Consider the following 22388-nt stretch of genomic DNA (forward strand, 5'->3'; position numbering starts at 1 on the left):
AAGTCAAGTCTGAACATGTCATCTGAGGTGACTGTGGACATCCACATGGTGCTGAGCAAGCAGGCAGCCATACCCGCCTGCGCTCAGGAGGGGTCATCGGGTACAGGCGCCACTTGGCCACAGAGAATGAAGTCACCCAGGAAGGAGGGAGAAACTGGGGAGAATCTCCAGGAAAGAGACGCCAAGAGAGGAGCAAGTTCTGGCAGAGGTTCACTCCCAGCCCTGAGCCCCAGCTCCCATGGCCTCTGGCTCTCGCCCAACTTCATCCCAGACCCCCAAGATGATCTGCTCTCCAAACTCTGCTCCCACTTATCTGGTCCAGTCTGTGATAGGAGCTCAGAAGTCATGGCAACCTTCCCGAAGCATTACCTTTATGTCAGTAACTTGAGAGATGGCAGAGATTTTTATCTTACACATTGCAAAATTATAAAGCAGAAAGCACACCAAAAAACCTCTCGTTTTTTAAAAAAGATGTAAGATTTCAATGATGTTTTCTGCTTTCAACTCCTCGGGCTCTGTATTCTCACAAGAAATAGGCATCCATTCAATGCGCAACTTCAATGATATAGTGGCCACTTGGTCCTGTTTGCTCATCATGTCTCTCATCTTTGGTGAAAAGTACCCCCATTCTCTAAAAACATAAAAAAACCCCAAAACACTCCAGTCCTCCTCCTTTATCCTATCAAATAGGTAAGGTAGCCAAGTACAGTGCAAGTTACCCTTAATTCAAGTCCTGAATCTTACAGTGAACTAATCTTCAACAAAGGTGCTGAGAATACACAGTAACAGTCTCTTCAATAAAGGGTGTTAGGAAAACTGGATATCTACATGTAAAGAATGAAATTGGACCCTTACCTTATACCACATGCAAAAATCAACTCAAAATGGATTGAAGATTTAAATGTAGACTGGAAACTGTAAAACTCCTAGAAGTAAAATTAGGGGAGAAGCCCCTCAGTATCAGTCTTGGTGATGATTTTTTTTTTTAAATTTGAACCAAATGTACAAACAACAAAATAAAAAAATAAAAAAATGGGACTACATCAAACCAAAAGCTTCTGCATAGCAACGGAACAAAATGAAAAAGGCAACCAACGGAATGGAAGAAAATATTTGCAATCCATATATCTCATATGGGGTTAATACCCCCAAAACATAAGAGAATTCATACAATTCAATAGCAAAATAACAATAACCCAGCTTAAAAATAGGCAAAGGGCTTAGACAGACATTTTTTTCTAAAAAAGATAACCAAATGGCCAACAAGTGTATGAAAAAGCACTCAACATCACTAGTTATCTGGGAAATGTGAATCAAAGCCACAATGAGTATCACACCTGTTAGAATGGCTTTCATCAAGAAGACGAGATAACAAGTGCTGGTGAGGACATGAAGAAAGGGGAACCCTCGGGCACCGCTAGTGGGAATGTAAACTGGTGCAGCCACATGGAAAACGGTACGGAAATGCCTCAAAAAATTAAAAATAGTACTGCATGATCAAGCAATCCCACTTCTAGGTATTAAGCCCAAAGGAAATGAAATCACTATCTCAAAAAGGTATCTGCACCCTCATGTTCATTGCAGCATTATTCACAAGAGCCAAGATAAGGGAATAACCTAAATGTCTGTCAGTGGATGGATGGATAAATGTGATACACACTTTATAAGAGGAAATTCTGCCATTTCCAACAACACGGATGAACTTGGAACATTAGACTAAGAGAAATAAGCCAGACACAGAAAGACAAATACTGCATGATCTCACTTATATGTGAAATCTGAAAAAAATCAAGACTCATAGAAACACAATAGAATGGTGGTTACCAGGGGCTGGGGGACAGGGGAAAAGGGGAGGTGTTGGTCAAAGGGTACAAACTTTCAGTTATAAGATGAATAAGTTCCAGAGATCTAACATATCTCATGGTGACTGTAGTTAATATTTACCTGAAATTTGCAGGGGGGAGGTCGTAAGTATTCTCACCACTCACACGAGAAAAGGGAACTATGCGAGGTGATGGAGATATTAACTAGCTGGACGGTGGTAACTATTTCACAAGGGCTACAGACATCAAATGTCACACCGTACATCTTATATATTTAATGTAACATACATACACAATTTTTACTTCAATAAATCCTGAATCTTCCACTTACCATGCAACACTGGGCACACCCTGTGTGAGGCTGTAAGGAGTGGCGAGTTATGTTCTAGAGCTCAGGGAGTGTGACTGGCACCGTGCACATGTGCCTGGAGCGGCCAGGGCCCAGAGCTCCAGCCCCCTCTTTAAGTCTGCTTGTAGAAGTGACACAGCCCAGTGAGGAGCAGAGACGGAAGGAGCTGTCCTGGTGTGGAGATCCTTGTGCTAATCGTAAAGCTCTTCGTGAGGAGCTAATAAATGCCACTATTTCTCAAGCTTTTTCAAGTTGGGTTTCTATACTTGCTACTAGGGTCCTAATTAATACAGGGAATTGTAAAGGAAGCTTTTATAAACCACTGCAGTGCTCTCTGGGAATGGGGTATGGATAAAATTGGTCTATAAGGAATTCCACAGCAGTCCAGTGGTTAGGATTCCGCACTTTCACTGCCGAGGGTGCAAGTTCAATCCCTGGTCAGGAAACTAAGATCCCACAAGCCAAGCACTGTGGCCAAAAAAAAAAAAAAGAGGTCTAAAAAAGAATCAGTCTCTGCTGACAACCTAAGTTGTCCTCTTCAAATGGTGAGTAGGTTGAGCAATTGCATGTGTGACGTGAACACTGTCGAGAGGTCACTGAGTATGTTCAGCCTCTCCGGGGACTAGTCTGGTGTACTACTCTGGGTAAACTGAGACAGGCTCTGGTTTTATAACTTCAAAGATGCCCACTCAACCAAGGAACAAACTGAAAGGCCAGCTCAGTCTACTTTCTCATGTGATAAAAGGCAGGGATACCTGGATTTGAGGACTTCGGTGAACTTCCAGGGGGATGCAGTTGTTCTGGCTCTCTCTCTGAATGTGCAGAGCACACGCGGGCACACGACACACGGAGGCGCATGCTGAGTGCCAGGCACCACTCCATTTCTCAGATCAAGCTCCAGCTTCACCACAGCCTCTCGTCCCCGTTTTCTACCCTTCACTCCCCACCTCTAGCTTGTCAGTATTATGCCAAAGTACTTGACTCCCTTATCAATATTAGCGGAAATTAAACAAGGATTTAGTACCTCCAAAATTATACAATTTATTATGTAATTTAAATACACAGTATAATTAGTATTTAAACAATCTATATATATGTAAACATTTTATATATATGTAAACATATATATATATATATATATATATATATATGATGCTCCAGAAAACCTGAATCTAAAAAGGGAAAAAATCCATTTGATTCACTCAAAGACATAAATATGGAGTAAAAACTTAAAAACTCACAGCTTACATGCTTAGGGAACATGATTTCTGTTTAGTTGACCTGTCTAGTCGATGGGTTATTTTCTGAAAAAAATTCCTAAAATGCATTTTTTTAATGGTCTGGCCTATCTTGAACATAAAGTCTGATAACTGATGGTCTGTACTGGGAGCTCCCAAATAATTACATTCTGCTACAGTCGGCAGGTTTTTTTAAGCACATGTCTCACTTTCAGAGTGCTACATACAGTACATCATCTGTGACCTTATCACAGCTGGTGTTCTCTAATAAGGATTTCCTATTCACATTTTCCACTTCACCACTGAGCGTCACCATCTGCGTCACATTCATGACCTGAGACCAGCAACATCACCAAAACCAGGGAACTTGCTAGAAATGCTGATTGATATGTGTTCCTGGCCCAGACCTGCTGGCCAGTGTCGGGCCCAGCAATCTGCTTTAACAAGGCTTCCATCAGAATCAGATGATTCTGATACATCTAAGGCTGGGAAAACACTACTACAGAATCCTCACCTGTTGACACTAAAGCAGGGGTTCTTAACCTGGGATCTGTGATCCCCCTTAAGTCAAAGGCAAGTGTGCATTTTCCTGGGGAGAAGCTGCAGAACCGTCAACTTTCTCAAAGGGATGGTAACCAAGAAACTTGATTCTACGTTGAATCATCAAATTCAGCAGAATTCACTTCTGCAGACATACACCAAGCCAAAATTTTCTCCAAGCCTTTTAATATCACGTACGCAGCTGAGGCACAAGCAATAATAAAACTGCGTTTTTTATGTTACAAGAAAGGAAATTTTGTGTATCTGCATGATATACCAATTTTCTGAAAAACTCTTCTGCGTTGACATTCACACACACTCTGGTCCACAGGCTGAGTCAACAAAGTCAGAAAGGCAGGCAAGATGAGAAACCGTCAAGTTTACTAAGAAAAGGATTCCAATGTTTACCGACTGCCCACCACACACACTGTACCAGGTTTTACACACTTTACAGAAGTGAGGTGTGAACCTAATTTCTATCTATCTAACAGAACAGCGCTGACCCTGCCAGGTAAGCCCCCGTTTTAAGTGCTCTTGAAGTACAAACCGTGGAGACGACAGCGGAGGAGCACAACAAAATGACAACCAACTGCTGAACAACCGTCGATTAAAACAACTGGCAGCTACCAGAAGGCGGCATTCTACACCCAAGGACATAAAGAAAGCACGAGAAGGTTGGAGAGGCGCCCTCTCGCCACCATCAAGTCCCACACCACCTGAGCGGGCGACCCCAGCTAGAGGTCACTAACATCGCAGAGCCTCACCCCCGCGTGAGCGCGGAGCCCCATGGGAGGCTCCGCAGCCGGGGGGGGTCTGGCATCGGGAGCGCATTTGGCTGTGAAGGCCGGTGCGGCTCGATCGCAAGAGCCCCACAGGACGGGGTGGAAGGAAGAGGAGACTCCGCTCCGGGAGGGCGCACGCAAGCTCCCTCGCGTGACAACGGCATGACTGCACAGCAGCCTGAGCCCGACCTACCTGCGGGTCTTGGAGAGTCTCCTCGGGAGGTAGCGGCCGTCTGCGGCTCTCTCTGGGGTCATAAATGCTGCTGGCAGACATTTTGGGTCCTTGGTCCCGGAGACCTGGTCCAACCAACAGCCTGCAGGCTCCAGCGCCGGGGCGCCTCAGGCCAAAGCACCCAAAGGGCAGGCACCCAGCCCCACCCATGAGTAGACAGGCCGCCTCGACTGGAGTCCAGGGCCACCTCCTCACACGCCACTAGGCCTAGACCCAGCCCCGCCCAACAGCGGGCGGGCACCAGCCCCTCCCCTTCCGGGCACCTGCAGGAAGCGCGCGCAAACCTCTAGACCAGCCTCGGCCACTAGGGGGCAGACGGCAGCGGCCGGGAAACTACTGAGTCTGCAAACACAGCTCACTACCTACCCTGGTCCTGTACTGGGACACACAGGACATATCCCACAGAGAGCCACTTCTCCCAGGTCGAGAAATGTAACTAAGCTACTACGTATAGGTTGACAGAGGCTAATGCAAAGACAGCACACGCGGACGCGGAAGCCAGAGGCACGAGGGGCCATGAGCGACTCCGAGAATCAGCAGAAACGAAGGCAAGGCCTGTAGTTTTCACAGATGTGGAACTGGTGAATTTATACAGATATGGTGAATTTCAATATAAATTCAGTAATAAAGTGGAGCAGCCAATCTACTGGAAAGAGCTCAAGTAATGACTGTAAAGATGATCCAAGAACTCAGGAAAAGAATGGATGCACAGTGCGAGAAGTTCCAAGAAGTTTTTAGCAGAGTTAGAAAACATAAAGACCAACCAAATAAGAGTTGAAGAATTTAAGCACAAATTGTGGAACCAAAACAATAGATCTCTGCCCAAGGAAGCATGCCAACGTGCACTAACATTTCCATTTCCAAAGACCTAAGTGTGCTGCAACATTAGCACATGGGAACAACCAAGCTATTATCACTCTACTTAAATCTTGGGTTAAGCACCATTCACCCAGCATCCCCACCACCTGGTTCCATTACTGTGTAAAACTTTAGATAGTAAACAGTGTTCAGCAATTACTTGTCTAGACAGAAAAAACTTTTTTGGTATTGGTTGTTGTTTTTAACAAAACATAGCTAGCTTTCAAAAGTGGTACCTAATTTTAAAGCACCAAAGCTGTCACTCAAATAAGATGTACTTAGCATAATCAGCTCTCAAGTAAGGATATCACTACCTTCAGTAAGCATTAATGCTGATTATTTCTCAGAAAGCCAAGTGATACCCAGCTTGGGCTGCACTACAGTTCACAAGGGCACATAGTCTTCATTCCCTCCTAAAATAAACCTAAGTTGACCCCTCACACTCCTCCAGCCAGTCCTTAAGTTTTCCTGGGTCCATTCCTCTCTTGCCAAGCTGTCTGCCCCTTGCTCTTTCCCCACCTACAATCCTTCTGACTGTCCCAAGTCCATCCCCCGTCTGGGAAGATGCAGGGCAGAAGAGTGTTTCCTAGCTGCACGGTCAATTACTGACAAATCACCACTATACTGTTTTGGATTTGGGATCCTACTAGAAAAATGAACCTACCAACACATGTTTGAACTAGTCACCCCACTCCACCTCACCCCTCAAAAAGCATGCAGGCTTGTCACTGAAAAAAGCACACTGTTCACAAACCTGGAAGGTTCCTGAGGAAGAGTCCTTTAATGTGCAAGGGACCTAGTCTGATGTTCTTATTTTACAGATGAGAATACTGGAGTTGAGATGTCATGTGGACTTGCCCAAGGCTGGCAGCTATCCAGAGGGAGAAACTAGAACCACACTCCAAACTCATCCCACTACATCCCAACCACCACAAAACCCTGCAGTTAAAGTTTTTAAGAAAAACAAAATGTCTAATACACAGAAAAGGTCTCTCTACATTCAGACAGAATAAAGGCAACCGGTACAACGAGAAATGCTCAACAAACACCACTAAGTACCAAGGATCTTTATTCTCAGGTCTGATACTGAATCTGTGGCTGCAGATAATGTCACTATTTTGAGAATAAAAGGTCCCATTATCTTCATTCTTTGCAAGTCTTCAGCCACAAAGTTATACCTTATTCCCATAACAAGATAAGTGAATCAGGCTGGAAGGGGATTCAGGAGGTACACTGACGATAAAAGCAAAGCGGAACACAAACTTTTACAAGCATATTGTCCCAGCTACCTTGAAGGTTAAATTTCAGATTAATTTACAAAAGTAGTGACAGAAACATGATTTCACTGAAAATCAACACAAGTTATACCTTAAAAAAAAATCAATTCAGAAATACTAAGTCAGGCAAGCATGCAAAATTCAGAGTATTAAAAAATGCAAGGGCTGGTTGCCCAAACAGATATATCCCTCAGAAAAAGGGATTTGAAAATGCTGAACAGAACCAAAGGAATTAGAAGCTGAATCAGCAGACCAATTCCCTCATTTTATAAATGTGGGCAGACATTAACTGGCAAAGCTTACTCAGCTAGATTAAGGGTGTACACAGATCTAATTCCTGGTGCTATTTGCAACTACACATATCTAAAATACAAGGAGATAAATATCCGGAACACATTAGGCCCACTGATATAATCAACGGTGGGAGTGAAGTTACTATAGCACAGCAGCACATTAGACATATTTAAGAGATTAAATGGAAAGAAAGAATCTCTTAAAGATTTTAATGCTCAGTTTTAATACACAATCAAGTTTCCATCCAATCATCTGATGTACAGCAAACTGTACTAGCTTAAAGGAAAAAACTGCATTCTTCAGTTTTCTTCTACACTTTTTTTGGCCTATCAAAACTGAGCATTGGGTATTTTTAATTTAAGTAATATGATGTTATACATGTACATTCTAACTGCACATTTTAGGAATAAACAAAATCCATATCTCGGTAACTGATAGTGTATTTATAAAATCAAAACCTATCAAAATACACTTTTCACTGAGAAAAATAAATAAAACAGACAAATGGATCTACACAAAGTAAAAATTAACTTTGGTAGATCTCAGTGTAGGACAGTCCATAACAAGCGTATTTGCCCTTACTCCCCCAGAGCTGATCATCTTCCAAGTTCAGATTTTTAAAATATTTTAAAATTGAGATTATTATGTTGACATATTTCTCATTCCACATCATCTTCAGCCAAGCTCTGAGCACTTACAATTCTCTGAAAGAGAAAAGAATTTTTAATTTTTAGAAGTATGATAAGCATTTAATCAGGATTCTAAGTTCAACATAAAATGCCCTTTGTATCAAATCTCTGAATCAAATCTTGCTGAGGTTTACCCATACTGAGATATCAACATTTAACACTTCGTACGTTGTTTTTATCTGAGAAAATAATGATCATTGTCAGTCCCATCTCAAAATTCAAGTCAACAAAGGAACCATAACATTATATCGTGTTACATGTTAGTCAATTTTGTAACTAAAACCAAAAAGAATTTAAGATCTCTTTTCACTCCCACAGGAAGAAATACCAATTAGTGCTATACTGATCATTCTATCCTCCAAACATTTCCCTTTTCTGCCTGTAAATGGTCACAGTCATTATACAAAGACATCATCCTCAGGTCAATTTCCCAAAAGCACTATGCTATGCTGTCTTTCAAAAGACAGATAATCTTAGAGGATTCTGACAACTGACTGGGAACCACATTAGTCTAAAATAAAAAAGACTGAAACTCCTTGGTTTTCCAACTCTTTCCCTTAAATCCTTTTTTTTTTTTTAAACATCTTTATTGGAGTATAACTGCTTTACAATGTTGTGTTAGTTTCTGCTGTATAACAAAGTGAATCAGCTATACGTATACATATATCCCCATATCCCCTCCCTCTTGCATCTCCCTCCCACCCTCCCTATCCCACCCCTCTAGGTGGTTGCAAAGCACCGAGCTGATCTCCCTGTGCTATGTGGCTGCTTCCCACTAGCTATCTATTTTACATTTGGTAGTGTATATATGTCCATGCCACTCTCTCACACCCTTCCCCCTCCCGTGTCCTCAAGTCCATTCTCTACGTCTGTGTCTTTATTCCTGTCCTGCCTCTAGGTTCATCAGAACCATTTTTTTTTTTAAGATTCCATGTATATGTGTTAGCATACGGTTGTTTTTCTCTTTCTGACTTACTACACTCTGTATGACAGACTCTAGGCCCATTCCCTTAAATCTTTAGGACCCTTTTCTTTTCAGTCCCTTTCCAATCTAGATGAGTAAAGATTAGTTTAAAGAATTGTAAAGATGAGTTTAAAGAATTAACCAGTCATTTTACTAATTTTTAATTATATCAAAGATGAAAATTCATTTAATAGACACGATATTCCAAAAAGTAGATTCATTCGGGCTCCTTGAGAAGGATTTAAAAGGAATGCATTTTAATTAACTCCTAAGTTATGCTTAACCTCTTATTTAAATGGGATGTAGTCGAATAGCTCCAAACTTGAAGCCCACCTCAGCAGCAGCAGAGACACTGGGGCCTTCAGACAAGTGAGGTCAGAGGGAACCCAGAGCCCTTTATGACCTGACTTCCAAGCCATGCCACCTTGGCTCCTCTGGCCTCTGCCAGGCCCCTTAACTGCATGTGTGGTTTCACACAAGAGGCAGAAAGCTAGGTTCAGAAAGTAGCTGGGAGTGGCCTTAATTTGATGATTTGAATACTAAGGCCTGAGATTTAACACTAAGAGACATAATTCCTAATCGACTTCCTGCGCACAATCACTAGATTTTATGCCCCCTCATTTGGATACTTTTCTCTTAGGGAAGAAAAGGTCAAGCACTGACATCTCCTTTTCATTACATGGAGGAGAGTTTCATGATGTCATCATGTCCACTAGGCTCCTTTTTAAAATGCCAATGTCCCTAAACATTTAACTCTCAGATACTACTCACTTATTTCATAACATTTCAAATCTTTACCTGACTAATTGTTGGGAGCTTAGTCAGAAGCATCTGGAACACTGGTGGTGGAAGAGTTTGCTGCAACACTTGCAGTAACTGCTGTGGCTGTCCACACACAGCAATCGCGTTTGTCAGATGGTCCACACCCTTCTCATATTCACCTGGAAGATTTACATAAACATAACATGAGACTGGAAAAGCCTTTGCCTTTGTTCAAAATTCAACCCTAAAGTCTTCACTGTATCTCCAAGTGAAAATGACCAAAAACATTGTGCAAGTAAAACCTAGAAAATATAGTAAGTACACTCATATAACTGATTAAGAAGCCATGAACAAGAATGAGTCAGATTATATGTACTGATATTAAAGGGACTCCAACACACATACAAAGAGGGGAAAATAAGGTACAGAAATGTCCAAGTTTAAAAAAAAAAAAGAAATGTCCAAGTTTATTACTATTTATATACTAAGAATACATAAGAAATTGCTAACAATGAAACAATATTTTCTATGAGAATAGAGAACTGGAAGATTGGGGGACTGAGGTAGACAGGCCCAATTTCACTTTAAACTAATCCCTTATACTGTATGAATATCACCACATGTAAGTAGACACCCTAAAGGCCTTTAATCTCTTCTGAACCTAGTCATCACTGGCAGTCAACCTCTCTGCAGATCCAACAGCAAAAAATGCCAAGCAATCCTGGATACATTTACACATTTACAGGACCTCAATCGCAGTCAACTTGTCATCTTGAGCTACCTTCGCACATGATGTTGCTACAACTTTTGCTGACCTGATAGCCAGATATCAAGTAGTATGTTTTATAATACCAACAGCATTGAAAGCACCATATAATCCTTTTATGACAGAGCAGAGGAAGAACAAACCAAGTGTTACAAGATGGAAGTCGCCATTTGGTATGAAACACTGCTGTGTTGAGCAGAATGCTCTCGTTTCCCCAATGCCTAGGCCCTCCCTCTCAGGGAATTCAAGGTGCAGCCTGAAGGAGACGTGAAAATGTTTCCCTGATTGGTAGCTAACTCATTTTCTGTTGTAGACTTTTTCATTGGTTCTCCTACTCACTGATTTTTAATCTTAGTTTGTTGGCAATTTAATGTAGGGACTGTGCCATTTGTAACTCTTTCCGTGAAACTGAACAAATTCTGATTATGTCAAGAAATTATTTCCTGAGTTTCTGGGTTGGTGAATACATCGAAGTACTAGGAGGGCGGCACCTCCAGAGAAGGCGTGGAAGTCCCCACCCCCTAACCCTACGCCTCTCTTCTGTCTGGCTGCTCCTCAGTACTATCATCTATAATAAACCAAAAAAAAAAAATTAAACTTAAAAAAAAAAACAAATATAATAAACCAGTAAACAAAGTTTTCCAGCCCTGAGTAAGAATGTGACCAAACAAGGGAGTAAAGACTCTGGTAAATGAGGAGGAACTGCCTCCACCTAGCATTTCCACTTGAAGTATTCAAACTGAAGAAACCATTAACTCTACAAAGAAGAATTAAAAACGGAAAATATAAGACTTAGGTCTTCCACATAAGATGGGACTTCCATCGGGGACACAATGGCTCCACTGACTTGGAAATTAAGATGCCACATGGCCAGTGAATCCTCATGCCACTGAACTTACAGGCAACAGACGGGATCACACTGTTGTCTGAGGATATGAATTCCGATTATTGAACGGAAATAGAGTGACTATACCAGAGGATTATGTGTAGAACACAGGGGATCCTCTGAGACACCTCCTAAAACTTCTAAACACACTGGAAACCACTCATGAACAACCACAGCAATTCAGCGCAGTGAAACAAACCGCTTCCCCTCTGCCCTTGCAGCTCCAATCCCATTCACATATCCTGAGACGAGCTCTTGCCCAGCTAAGCGAGTATGCTTATGGAAGACCCCTGGATGTAGGAGGCCTTGCCAAGCAATAACGCTCACTGCCTAAGCTGCTTATGCTTTCTCATGGCTTACTTTTCCCAAATTCTAACCACCTGAGTCTTCTACCTCAGGCTGGGTTGGTAGATTCCACCAGAAGAAAAGGCAGCTTGGCAGCTGAGTTAAGTACCCCTCTGGGTGTGTTGGGCTGAAACGGGAGCAACATACGCCTGGGAAAAAGAACAACTCTTCTCTACCCTTCCTTGACCCCCCCGTCCCCCCACCACCATGAGTTAACTTTTCTTTTCCATCTGGATCTAAAGGCTAAAGACAAATAGACAGATGCCCACAGTACATGGATCTCCAATATAACCCAAACATACGCTCTATCCTTAGACACATATCATTATACATGCTTTTCTTTTTAGATATTAAAGTAATACAGTCATAGCCTCTCAAACGATCCTAATGAGGATTTAAGTGCTTTACCTTGCCCTATGATTAAACTTCATATTTTTCTTATACCGTGAAAAAAGTCAATTATTTCCTAGCAAGACGTTTCCCTTTTAATTTATAAATATTAGCAGCTTACTATACCAATCAAATAAAAAACAATTACTGCCTCCCTTACCTCTCTCAAGAATTATTTCTTATGAAACAGGAGACATGATAAAAAGTAATATCACCATCGCAAACCTTTAATGTCTCCCCATAAAAAAAAGGGAAAAAAAACACCCCACAAATGACCTGCATCATGTAGTTCAATACTATCTAAATCTATTATAACAGTGAGAATAAGAAAAACAAGTTGACACGTGATACTTTTTTTATTAATGACAGAAACTACTTCAAAGCTACTTTGAGATAAAAGCTAATTTGACAGTAAAAATATTTATAAATACTTCTGAACAGGTAAATTAACCTTCAGCCTCCTCTGGGACTTATTATATTAGCCATTCCTTCCTATAAGTACTAGAAAAGACCTGAAGGTTAGATGAAGGACTTGAGGGAATTATACTCCCAGATATTCTTTCAGTCACTATTTATATATTACACTATGACTGTATTCTCTAAAGTACTTAAAAGCAACCTCATTTGTAAAGATTACTTGTCCTCATATTATTAAATGTCTCATATTATTAAATGCCTAAAAACTTGTCTTGAAGTATTTACAGTATCTTTTTAAACAACAGCCCACACTACATTAAAAAAGCCACTCACCACCATAAGTTTATATTAGTGTGAAGAATTTTGCCTTGTTTCCTAGTCTTCTAATGAATATTAATTACCTTGAGCTAGTAACTCTTCACCAAGCTGTATTTCTTCAAGGAAGAATTTCTGAACGGCTTCAGCATCTTTAAGGTCAGGTAACTGTTTAGAAATAGAATATTTAGTAACTGATACCAAAATTACTCCAGGAATATAAACAATACAAAAAATCATGCCACTAAAAAAACCTGAATAGCTCATTATGAAAACTGACAAAAAGAAATTCACTCTTCAACAACACTCGCAAGGATTAGAGGTTAGTATCTACATTCAAATAAATGCAAGAAAAAATACTTTTTGATCAAAGTGATATTTGTTCTTAGAAAACTGTGAATCAAACCTAAAGTAAAAGGTAAAGAGTACAGGGCTTCCCCGGTGGCGCAGTGGTTGAGAGTCTGCCTGCAGATGCAGGGGACACAGGTTCGTGCCCCCGTCCGGTCCGGGAAGATCCCACATGCCGCGGAGCGGCTGGGCCAGTGAGCCATGGCCGCTGGGCCTGCGCGTCCGGAGCCTGTGCTCCGCAACGGGAGAGGCCACAGCGGTGAGAGGCCCGCGTACCGCAAAAAAAAAATATATATATATATTTTAAAACAGAAAATCAATGTCTGATACCAATTAGCATTCTCAAAATACACATTTGAAGTAGACTGTAAAATAATTGTTTCTCTAAGAGATTATACCTTGGAAAGTCCAGCTCTCTCCTTGGCAAGCTTCTGTTTCTTTCTTCCTGCAAGAAAGGTAATATTTTCATTTCATCATTATTAAAATGGGAATCAAAGGAAGTCTAAATGCTGTGGCAGTCATTCATTCTATTTGCAAAACATGCTTGACTCAAGCTCTCTTCTTGTGATTTGTCAGGGTCATAAAAATTGTTCTGGTCAATGAGCTATGGACACTAGGACATTTCTGGGCAGAAGCGCTTTCCTTCCCTCTCAGGCACCAGGATGAGCAGTTTACAAGATGGAGACACTCCCCCAGCTGGGTCTCTTGAGTAATTATCATAAGCAAAGCAAGCCTCTCCTCCCACCTTCAACCTACACAGGACATGAAACACGAACAAAACTCAAGCCACTGTTGTTTCGGAGCTTTATTGCTGAAATATAACAGACTCTGTCTTTACTGACTTTTGAAAACTACCTGGCATTCTTAAATAGGGAAAAAAACAAAACAACAACAAAAACAAAAAAACAAAATAAAACCGACAAAACCCCCAGCATTTGACAGTTTTCTTTAAAAAAAAAAAAGAAAAAAAAGCATAGTTTTTATGCATTTGGCAAAAATAAGAGGGAAGAAGGGTAGCACTCAGAAATGATTCTTAATTAAACTACTGCCAGCTAGTTAAGAAAAAAAACCCCTCTGCCTAAAGTTTGTAAGTTGTTTTGGTTTTTTGTTTGTTTTTTGATATGAAATAGCAATACTACAAATCTTAGGAGTAAGTGATGCTGTTTAAATCTGTTAGTCAACCCTTAAAACCAAATCAATAATAGGACACTAACAGTATTTTAAGTTGTTGTTTAATTGTACACCCTGTGTGAAAGAGTGTTGGCACAAGGAAGCTCGGGCTTCCTTTATATCCCAGATCTTCCATTGACTAGCAGTGTGACCTTGGGCAAGTTACAGTTAACCGCTGTCTCCCCTTCTCTGTATGTAACAACTGGTTTATGAACAATATCTGCTTCATAGAGTTGATATGAGGATTAAATGAGTTAATGTATTTTTAAACAGTGCCTGGTTGGTATGGTGAGATATAAACATTCAGTGTATTGACGGTGCAAATGTCCTCTTAAAACCTTAAAGCATTCTATAAATCCAAATTTCAATACATGACTAAAGAGGCAGTGACCTGTTTGCCTAAGTGCAGAGACAGATGGTTAATTTACTACAGTCAGGGAACCTTTTCTTATCTACACTTACAAACTAGGTTTAACCACACCAGTGTCTCTGGCCAACTCTAGCCCCCAGATTACATAAAGTGCTACAACTCTAAGGCTTAAAAACTGTCTTAGCACTTTCAACAAAAAAAAATAGGTTAAAGCTATCTTACATATTATTTTGAAGACTGCCTATTTTCCCCACCAGCTACCTTTGCTAGGTGTTCATCACCGGGCAACTGTGGGGAAACAGAATGCATAATATATTCTACCCCCAATTTGCTTAACTAAGGGTTTCGTTCAGCCCTCTTTAGGCAGAAAATAATGACTGATAACCAGACTATATTAACTAATTACTAAGTATCACGGTACAGCCTAGTGCTGGGAGGGTACTACAACTAGAAGAGAAAGCCCTCACAGAGGAATTGGACATGGAACACTTGGATGTTAAGGGTAAGCACCTGTTTTAGATGTTACATGCCAGACACTATTCTAAATGTTATTAATTAGTTTATTTTATCCTCATAGTAACCCTATTATCATCGCCATGTTACAGCACCTCAGAAGTTAAACCTGGAAAGTTTGTGGAATAAACAGAGAAATACAATATGCTAAGTCAGAATTATGGAAAATGACAAAAATGATAATGAAACAGTATTAGTTTCCAATCTTACAGGTTATTTTTTTAAAATGGAGTGGAGAAGAACGCATGATTGTTGTTGAATGTTTGATAGTTACCAAATTTTAAGATCGCTTAGTTGCTTTAAATTTATAGCTGTTAAGATTAAAATTGTGGTTTAATTTATAAGACAATTAGCTTGTATAAATTTATAGCTATAAGATTAAAATTCTGGCTTTACTTTTATAAGACAATTGTTACATTAACTTATTTTCAGGGACAGTATCAAACAGGATCTCTGTGACAAAAGGACACAGAACACACTGAAAAACCAAGGAGTTACACATTCAATCAGCAAATCGACTCAAGATTTGCTAGAAATCAGTCCAAAGTGCTACTGTGTAACCTAACAAGTTAAAAGAGACTAAAAAAAACTACATAAAATATGAACTTACAAAAAGTCCCAAATCTAAATCATTCTTAAAGCATTCATTTAAATGAGAAGATTACTCAATATATCTTACAATGATGAATCATTTTACACAGTGCTGTATAATGAAAAACATCTATAGTTGGCACTATAATTTGTAGATTAATATTCATTTATTAGTGATTATTTAGATATAAATTATGCTGTAGGAGTTCTGGTAATCTGCTCTTACTAATGGAAGGTTTAAAAAAAACTGAATAAATTAGAATCCCAGATCTAACCTCAAACCTATTTTAAACATCTTAACTCTCTTCCTTAAAAAAAAAAAAATACACACACACAAAACAAAACCCCAGAAACACTGATTTGAAAAACGCTGCCCTTTTATTATAGATGTAAATATTCTATTAGGAATTAGGCTAGAAAAACACGAAATTAAACTAAACTGAAATCAATTTCGCTCCACAAATACAAAACGCCATCAAGTTCTTAAAATCGGTCAACCATACAGACTTTAAACAGACTGCAAAATTACTCTGAATAAGGTTTACCTGGTAAAGAAAATATCAAATAATTATATTCATAAACAATCTTCAGCGTTCATCCATTACCATCTGCCAGAGGTACTGTACTAAACTCTACATTATACTATTTTACAACAGAGGAAAACTAAAGGTTGAAATCCGTTGCTCAAGGGTTATTCAGCTACTAATTCAAGCCTGACCACTTAAGTCATCAGGATACTGCTGAAACTAGAAAAAAAATTTATGGATTGAGGATGATGGAAAAGAAATTCTGAAAATAACAGATTTCTCAATTTGCCCAAAATGCTAGTTTCATGATTTCTTCAACCAAAAATTCATTTTCTCAAGGTTTAACAATAGAACTGTAGTGTTTCCAAAGAAAAAAAGGTTAATCCATTCTTTACAGAGCTCTGCATCCACGCCATCACCCCCCCAGCTATTTCTGAAACTACAGGAAAATTATCTAAATTCCAACAGTTACACTTACAGCCAGCATTTACAGGGCCTTCTCCATGTCAGGAATGGTGGCAGGCACCTCAAATATTTTAATCTTCAAAAAACCAACTAGAGGCATTACCTGATTTTGCAAGCTAAGAAAATTAAGACTCAGCCCAAGATTATGCTAATCTGTGACTAACCTGGGCCAGAAAACTCAGTGTCTGAATCCAAAACAGCACTATTTCCATTACTCCACCTAACCATAAATAAAATAAATTATCTCCATATCCCTTTCTTCCTGAGACATAGAAGAGCTAGAATCAGATATCATATTGTAGATGGTATAAGAGCACCTTTTCCAGTAAGGTAGTCACTAGCCACGTGTGACTATAGAACATGTGAAATGCCTTATTTTAGCTTAATTAAGCAGTAAATCATTAAATAGGATACTCACTTCTTCGTACTTCCTGGGCTTTAATAACTTACATATAAATTCTAATTTTATGAACTGTTTTGACTGAGCAACCTAGGTAAGTTACCAAAGTTATTTTTTAATGCAACAAATTTGCCCTTCTATTGCTGCAAACGAGCATACCTCCGAAATTCAAAGATCACAAAGGTTTTGGTGACACGATTCCCCTCTTGTAAATCTCTCTTAAAAGATGTCGCAGGTATGAAATAAGACTGAGCCACAGAAGCAAAGCCCTTTGGACTCCCCTGCAATCTCTATAGCATTCACTCATATCTTGGAAGCCTTTAGAACGAAGCTACCAAGAGGGTTTAAGAATGCAACCTTATCGTTTGAGAACGATACCGAGCTGGATTTGCAGATTTGGTCTCAAGCACAAATTCGTAAAATACAAAAAAACTCCGCAACTTTCGAGCTAGAAATAGAGGTTTAGAAAGATCAACAGCAAAAAGGACCACAACCCCCGCCTTAAATCATAATACAAACAAATATGCATCTACACGCCGAAAAGTGTTTGGGGAAAACAAAATGGGAAAGCTCCCTCCTCCAAAATGGAGGGACTCGTGCGGGGCACAAGGGCCGGGAGCAGCCCTGGGAGCGCGCGGCCAGCGCCATCACCTTTCTCTGGCTTGTTCGCTCGCCGCCCCAGACCCGGCAGCACCACGCGGCCGCCCAGCACGCGGCGGCCCGGCGAGGGGCAGGAGGGGATGGGGACGCCGGGGTGGAGTGGGGAGGCATCAGGCCCAGGAGACAGGGGACCCACTCACGTTCCCGCAGCCTGTTCTTGAAGTTGGGGTCACTCCGCCTCTTGCGGTCGAAGTAAATGCAGTACCCGATGAAAAGGGCCCCGCACACGCCGGCGGCGATGGCGCTGTTCCGGCCCACCATCTTCTCTCCAACGAGGAGTGGGGTCGGCGGCGGCGGGGCCCGCGAAGAAGCCGTTGGCTCAGAACTCTCGGAGCGGACTGCGCCGCTGAGCCCCGACGCCCGCCGCGAGGGACGCGGAAAGGCAGAGATGCGTCACTTCCGGCCCCTGTGGCCGAGGCCCCCTAGGATGTCCGCGGCAGTGCCTGAGCGGAGGCTCCCGCGCTGCTTCTGCGCCTGCGCAGGGGCTTGGGCGCCGCCGCCGCCGCCGCCGCCGTCGCCGTTCGCGTAGGAGTCGGGATTTTGCTGGAGGCCGCGCACTACCGTAAAAGCCGCTGAGCGTGATGTAACCAGGGCGGCACGTGGCGGTGGTGCGCAGACTCCAAAGCGTGTGTAGCCGACCTCCCTACTTGTGTCAAAGAAGGAAGGTCGCTGACCACAAATGCTTCATCTTTTTATAGAATGCAGGTAACGCGTGACTCTTGTTTGAATTTAATGGAATTTGCTTTTCAAGTTCAGTCACAATCCGTTGTGCCCCAAGGACCATAATCATACGATTAGTAGCTGGCTGGTCAGAAGAGTGAAACCATACGATTTCAAATGATGTTACAGTATAGCCTCAGGAGTGGAAGAAAATTAAATGGAGCGATTCCTGGAAAAGTGCAACGGGTAAGAGATTGAAGGAAAAACATAGAAAACGTTGAGTTGTCAAGTTGTCATAGCCACTGAAAACATTATGTATGTAGTTTAAATTTAAAGAGGCAGAGGCGGGATCCTCTTTAAAACCTTGGAGTGATAGGCATGTGTTTTATTCATAGTGGATCCTGACAGTTTAGGCTAAGGAGATGGTTCCTGATGGGGTCTGGCCGGTTGGCACTACTCTGTGTATTACACGTCAGTGTGCCGTGTGCTAGGAGGGGTAAGTTTCGGTCTCCACAGGGAGGGAACAGAAGCTCTGAATTTGGGATTCTCCCAGACCTCTCCCTGTGCCCCTCGTCTTTCCCTTTGGCTGGTTGTTTTTTGTTTTTTGCCCCACGGGACTTGGAGGATCTCAGTTCTCTGACCAGGGATGGAACCCAGGCCCTTGACAGTGAACGCACTGAGTCCTAACCACTGGACCGCCAAGGAAGTCCCTGGCTGGGTTGTTTCTATTTTTGGCTGTGTTGGGTCTTCGTTGCTGTGCGCAGGCTTTCTCTAGTTGCGGTGAGTGGGCTTCTCACTGCGGTGGCTTCTCTTGTTGGGGAGCACGGGCTCTAGGCGTGCGGGCTTCAGTAGTTGTGGCTCGGGGGCTCGAGTGCAGGCTCAGTAGTTGTGGCACGGCGGGCTCAGTAGTTGTGGCACACGGGCTTCGTTGCTCCGCAGCATGTGGGATCTTCCCGGACCAGGACTCGAACCGTGTTCCCTGCATTGGCAGGCGGATTCTTAACCGCTGCGCCACCCGGGAAGCCCCCTGGCTGGTTTTGATTTATATCCTTTTGCTACAATAAAACTGTAATCATACGTATGTTCTTGAGTTCTGAGTCCTTGCAGTGAGTTATTGAACCTGAGAGGGTAGTAGGAACCTCCAAATTAGTAGCTGGCTGGTCAGAAGAGTGGCCTGGAGACACCACCCCTCCCCCACATCTGTGACTGGTGCATGAGGGCAGTCTTGTAGGGGACTGTCCACTTAACCTATTTAGTTTGGCTCAACTCTGTGGTAGTTGGTGTCATTAGTTATTGCAAGGGTACCTATGGAAACATTTAGCTGGAGCTCCTAACCTAGTCCAAAAGCCTACGAAAGCCCTTCTGCCTGGACCTGAGACCCTATAAAAGACTGGAAATTAGATCAAAGGTACATGTGCATTGACAGGACTGCAGTGGGGTGTGAAGGGGCATATGCACCAAAGCAAAGCAAATGATTGAGATCAGAGGATTGCACACAACAGGAAAAAAAAGCTTTTCCTTATATCCTGCACACATACAGATTCTTCCTATCCCAAAAAGTGTACCTCAACTGATACAGGTAGGTCCTGAGCCTCAGGGGTGTTGGGACAGAAGACTCACAAGGCCACACAGATGACATGAGGCCTCTTGGAAATCTGAGACTGTGTCCATTAGATTACGACTCTGAACAAAGAACATGCTGTTCTTCTGTATCCCTGTGTTGTACAGAGTAAATACCATGTAAATGGGAGGTCACTGCTATGAGTCCAATAAACCAAGCACCACATTTATACAAAGCACAGTTAGTGCAACACCCGTGCCTTTGAATCTCTCAACCACACTACAGTTTTTAATACTTCTTTTTTTTTACATTTGTAACATACCTATAAGCATAGAATCCTGAAACAGAAACAGCCTGGAAATCCCTGAGGCATGTTGCTTGTGAGTGGAATCATTAATCGGTTATGGAATGACCTTAGTGGACCATCACCAGTGTTTTAAATAAAATAGGATAGGGGCTTCCCTGGTGGAGCAGTGGTTGAGAGTCCGCCTGCCGATGCAGGGGACGCAGGTTCGTGCCCCGGTTCGGGAAGATCTCACGTGCCGCGGAGCGGCTGGGTCCGTGAGCCATGGCCGCTGAGCCTGCGCGTCCGGAGCCTGTGCTCCGCAACGATACAGGCCACAGCGGTGAGAGGCCCGCGTACCGCAAAAAAAAAAAAAAAAAGGATAAAAAATATCAGATGGCAACATGTGTAGTAAGGACCGGTACTGTCTTGTGAACTTGTGTGTCAGTTAAATATACCAATGTTTGTACTGATCACAGTGTAAAACTAAAGCTATTGCAGATCACAGTCAAAAAAGAGGGAAACCACTGATCTAGTGCAAGCCCCTTATTTCACCAATCAGGATATTTAGATAAAGAGGTTGAGAGGCTTGTCCAAGGTCATGCATGCACAGCCAGAGAGATGGGTCAAGAATCAGATGTCCTTACACCCCACTCCAGGGCTCTTTACATGAAAACCTAAAGACCAACACTCTATGTTAAGGACACTAAAATTATATCTATTTATATACACTAAAAAGCATATAAATAAAATATACACTATAAAGAAAATACACGATGGAATTATAGTCTATAGAGATAGTCTATGTAGTCTACAGATAAAGCATCTTTATATAAATTTAACTGGAAATATATGAAAAAACGTTCAAGAGCTATCAAGTGACAAGTATTTACTGAACCCTACTTATGAAAAACAAGATTCTAAGCACCATAGAAGATACTAAGCATAAAATATCCAGTCCTTGGATACAGGAAAATGGAGCTCTTTCTGCTTTCCACAGAGCTACATATTAAAGATCCATTAGGTTTTCCCTGTGCTACGCCCAAAAGACAGGATTTTCAAAATAATCACCAATAACTCAGTGTCCCCCAGTTCTCTTACTTAAGTAATAAGATGCGTGTGTAACAGATCTGCCTACCTCAGATCAGGCCCCTGGTTTACCGCCACTGCTCCCTCCTGGATACAGGCCCAGCTCAGCAAGGTTTGTGGGAGGGGGCACCGGCTATATACCACGAGGTTAAGTCCCAAGGAAATGGAGGGGTATTCCTTCTCTTTGTTGAACTTTATACCTTGTGACTTCATTACCATACTTTTTCAGCAAATGTTTCCTTTAAACACGATTTTTTTTTTTTGCGGTACGCGGGCCTCTCACTGTTGTGGCCTCTCCCGTTGCGGAGCATGGGCTCCGGACGCGCAGGTTCAGCGGCCGTGGCTCACGGGCCCAGCCGCTCCGCGGCATGTGGGATCTTCCCGGACCAGGGCACGAACCCACGTCCCCTGCATCGGCAGGCGGACTCTCAACCACTGTGCCACCAGGGAAGCCCTAAACACGATTTTTTAAAAATATTGTTTCATTCTACTGAGTGATGTTAAGAATCACAAGTTTTGGGTGCGCTCTAGAGCCCACCAGCCACAACTACTGAAGCCCGTGTGCCGTAACTACTGAGCCTGTGCTCTAGAGCCTGCAAGCCACAACTACTGAAGCCTGCACGCCTAGAGACCGTGCTCCGCAACAAGAGAAGCCACCGCAGTGAGAAGCCCGCACATCACAAGAGTAGCCCCTGCTCGCCGCAACTAGAGAAATCCCGTGCACAGCAATGAAGACCCAATGCAGCCAAAATTAATAAATAAAAATAAATAAATTTATATTAAAAAAAGAAGAATCACAAGTTTTCCTGGGAGAATATTTTTCA

The 22388-nt window shown here is 42.0% G+C and overlaps 1 protein-coding gene and 1 non-coding gene across 2 annotated transcripts; both read right to left on the reverse strand.

Moving 5' to 3' along the window:
- Positions 1-6874: 6874 nt before the first annotated feature.
- Positions 6875-18362, reverse strand: TOMM20 (translocase of outer mitochondrial membrane 20). Its single transcript, XM_060125882.1, has 5 exons — positions 18112-18362; positions 13674-13720; positions 13014-13095; positions 9845-9987; positions 6875-8097 (listed from the first exon to the last, which is right to left on the reverse strand). The coding sequence occupies exons 1-5, from the start codon at positions 18230-18232 to the stop codon at positions 8053-8055; spliced, it is 438 nt and encodes a 145-aa protein (XP_059981865.1). The 5' UTR covers positions 18233-18362; the 3' UTR covers positions 6875-8052.
- Positions 17536-17667, reverse strand: LOC132507693 (small nucleolar RNA SNORA14). The gene has a single exon (XR_009536266.1). It is a non-coding gene; the product is annotated as a small nucleolar RNA SNORA14 (small nucleolar RNA).
- Positions 18363-22388: the final 4026 nt, after the last annotated feature.

Source organism: Lagenorhynchus albirostris, chromosome 16, assembly GCF_949774975.1.
Source record: "Lagenorhynchus albirostris chromosome 16, mLagAlb1.1, whole genome shotgun sequence".
In the NCBI taxonomy this organism is placed as follows: domain Eukaryota; kingdom Metazoa; phylum Chordata; class Mammalia; order Artiodactyla; family Delphinidae; genus Lagenorhynchus; species Lagenorhynchus albirostris.

Bases quoted from the DNA above. Each gene is read 5' to 3' on its own strand.
- TOMM20 (XM_060125882.1), bottom strand. From the start codon at position 18,232: ATGGTGGGCCGGAACAGCGCCATCGCCGCCGGCGTGTGCGGGGCCCTT. The intron at 9,988-13,013 runs GTAATTAATATT...TAAATCTTCCAG, and splicing joins TGAAGAGTTACTAGCTCAAG to GTGAATATGAGAAGGGTGTG. The intron at 8,098-9,844 runs GTAAAGATTTGA...TTTCTCTTTCAG, and splicing joins AGCTCCCAACAATTAGTCAG to AGAATTGTAAGTGCTCAGAG.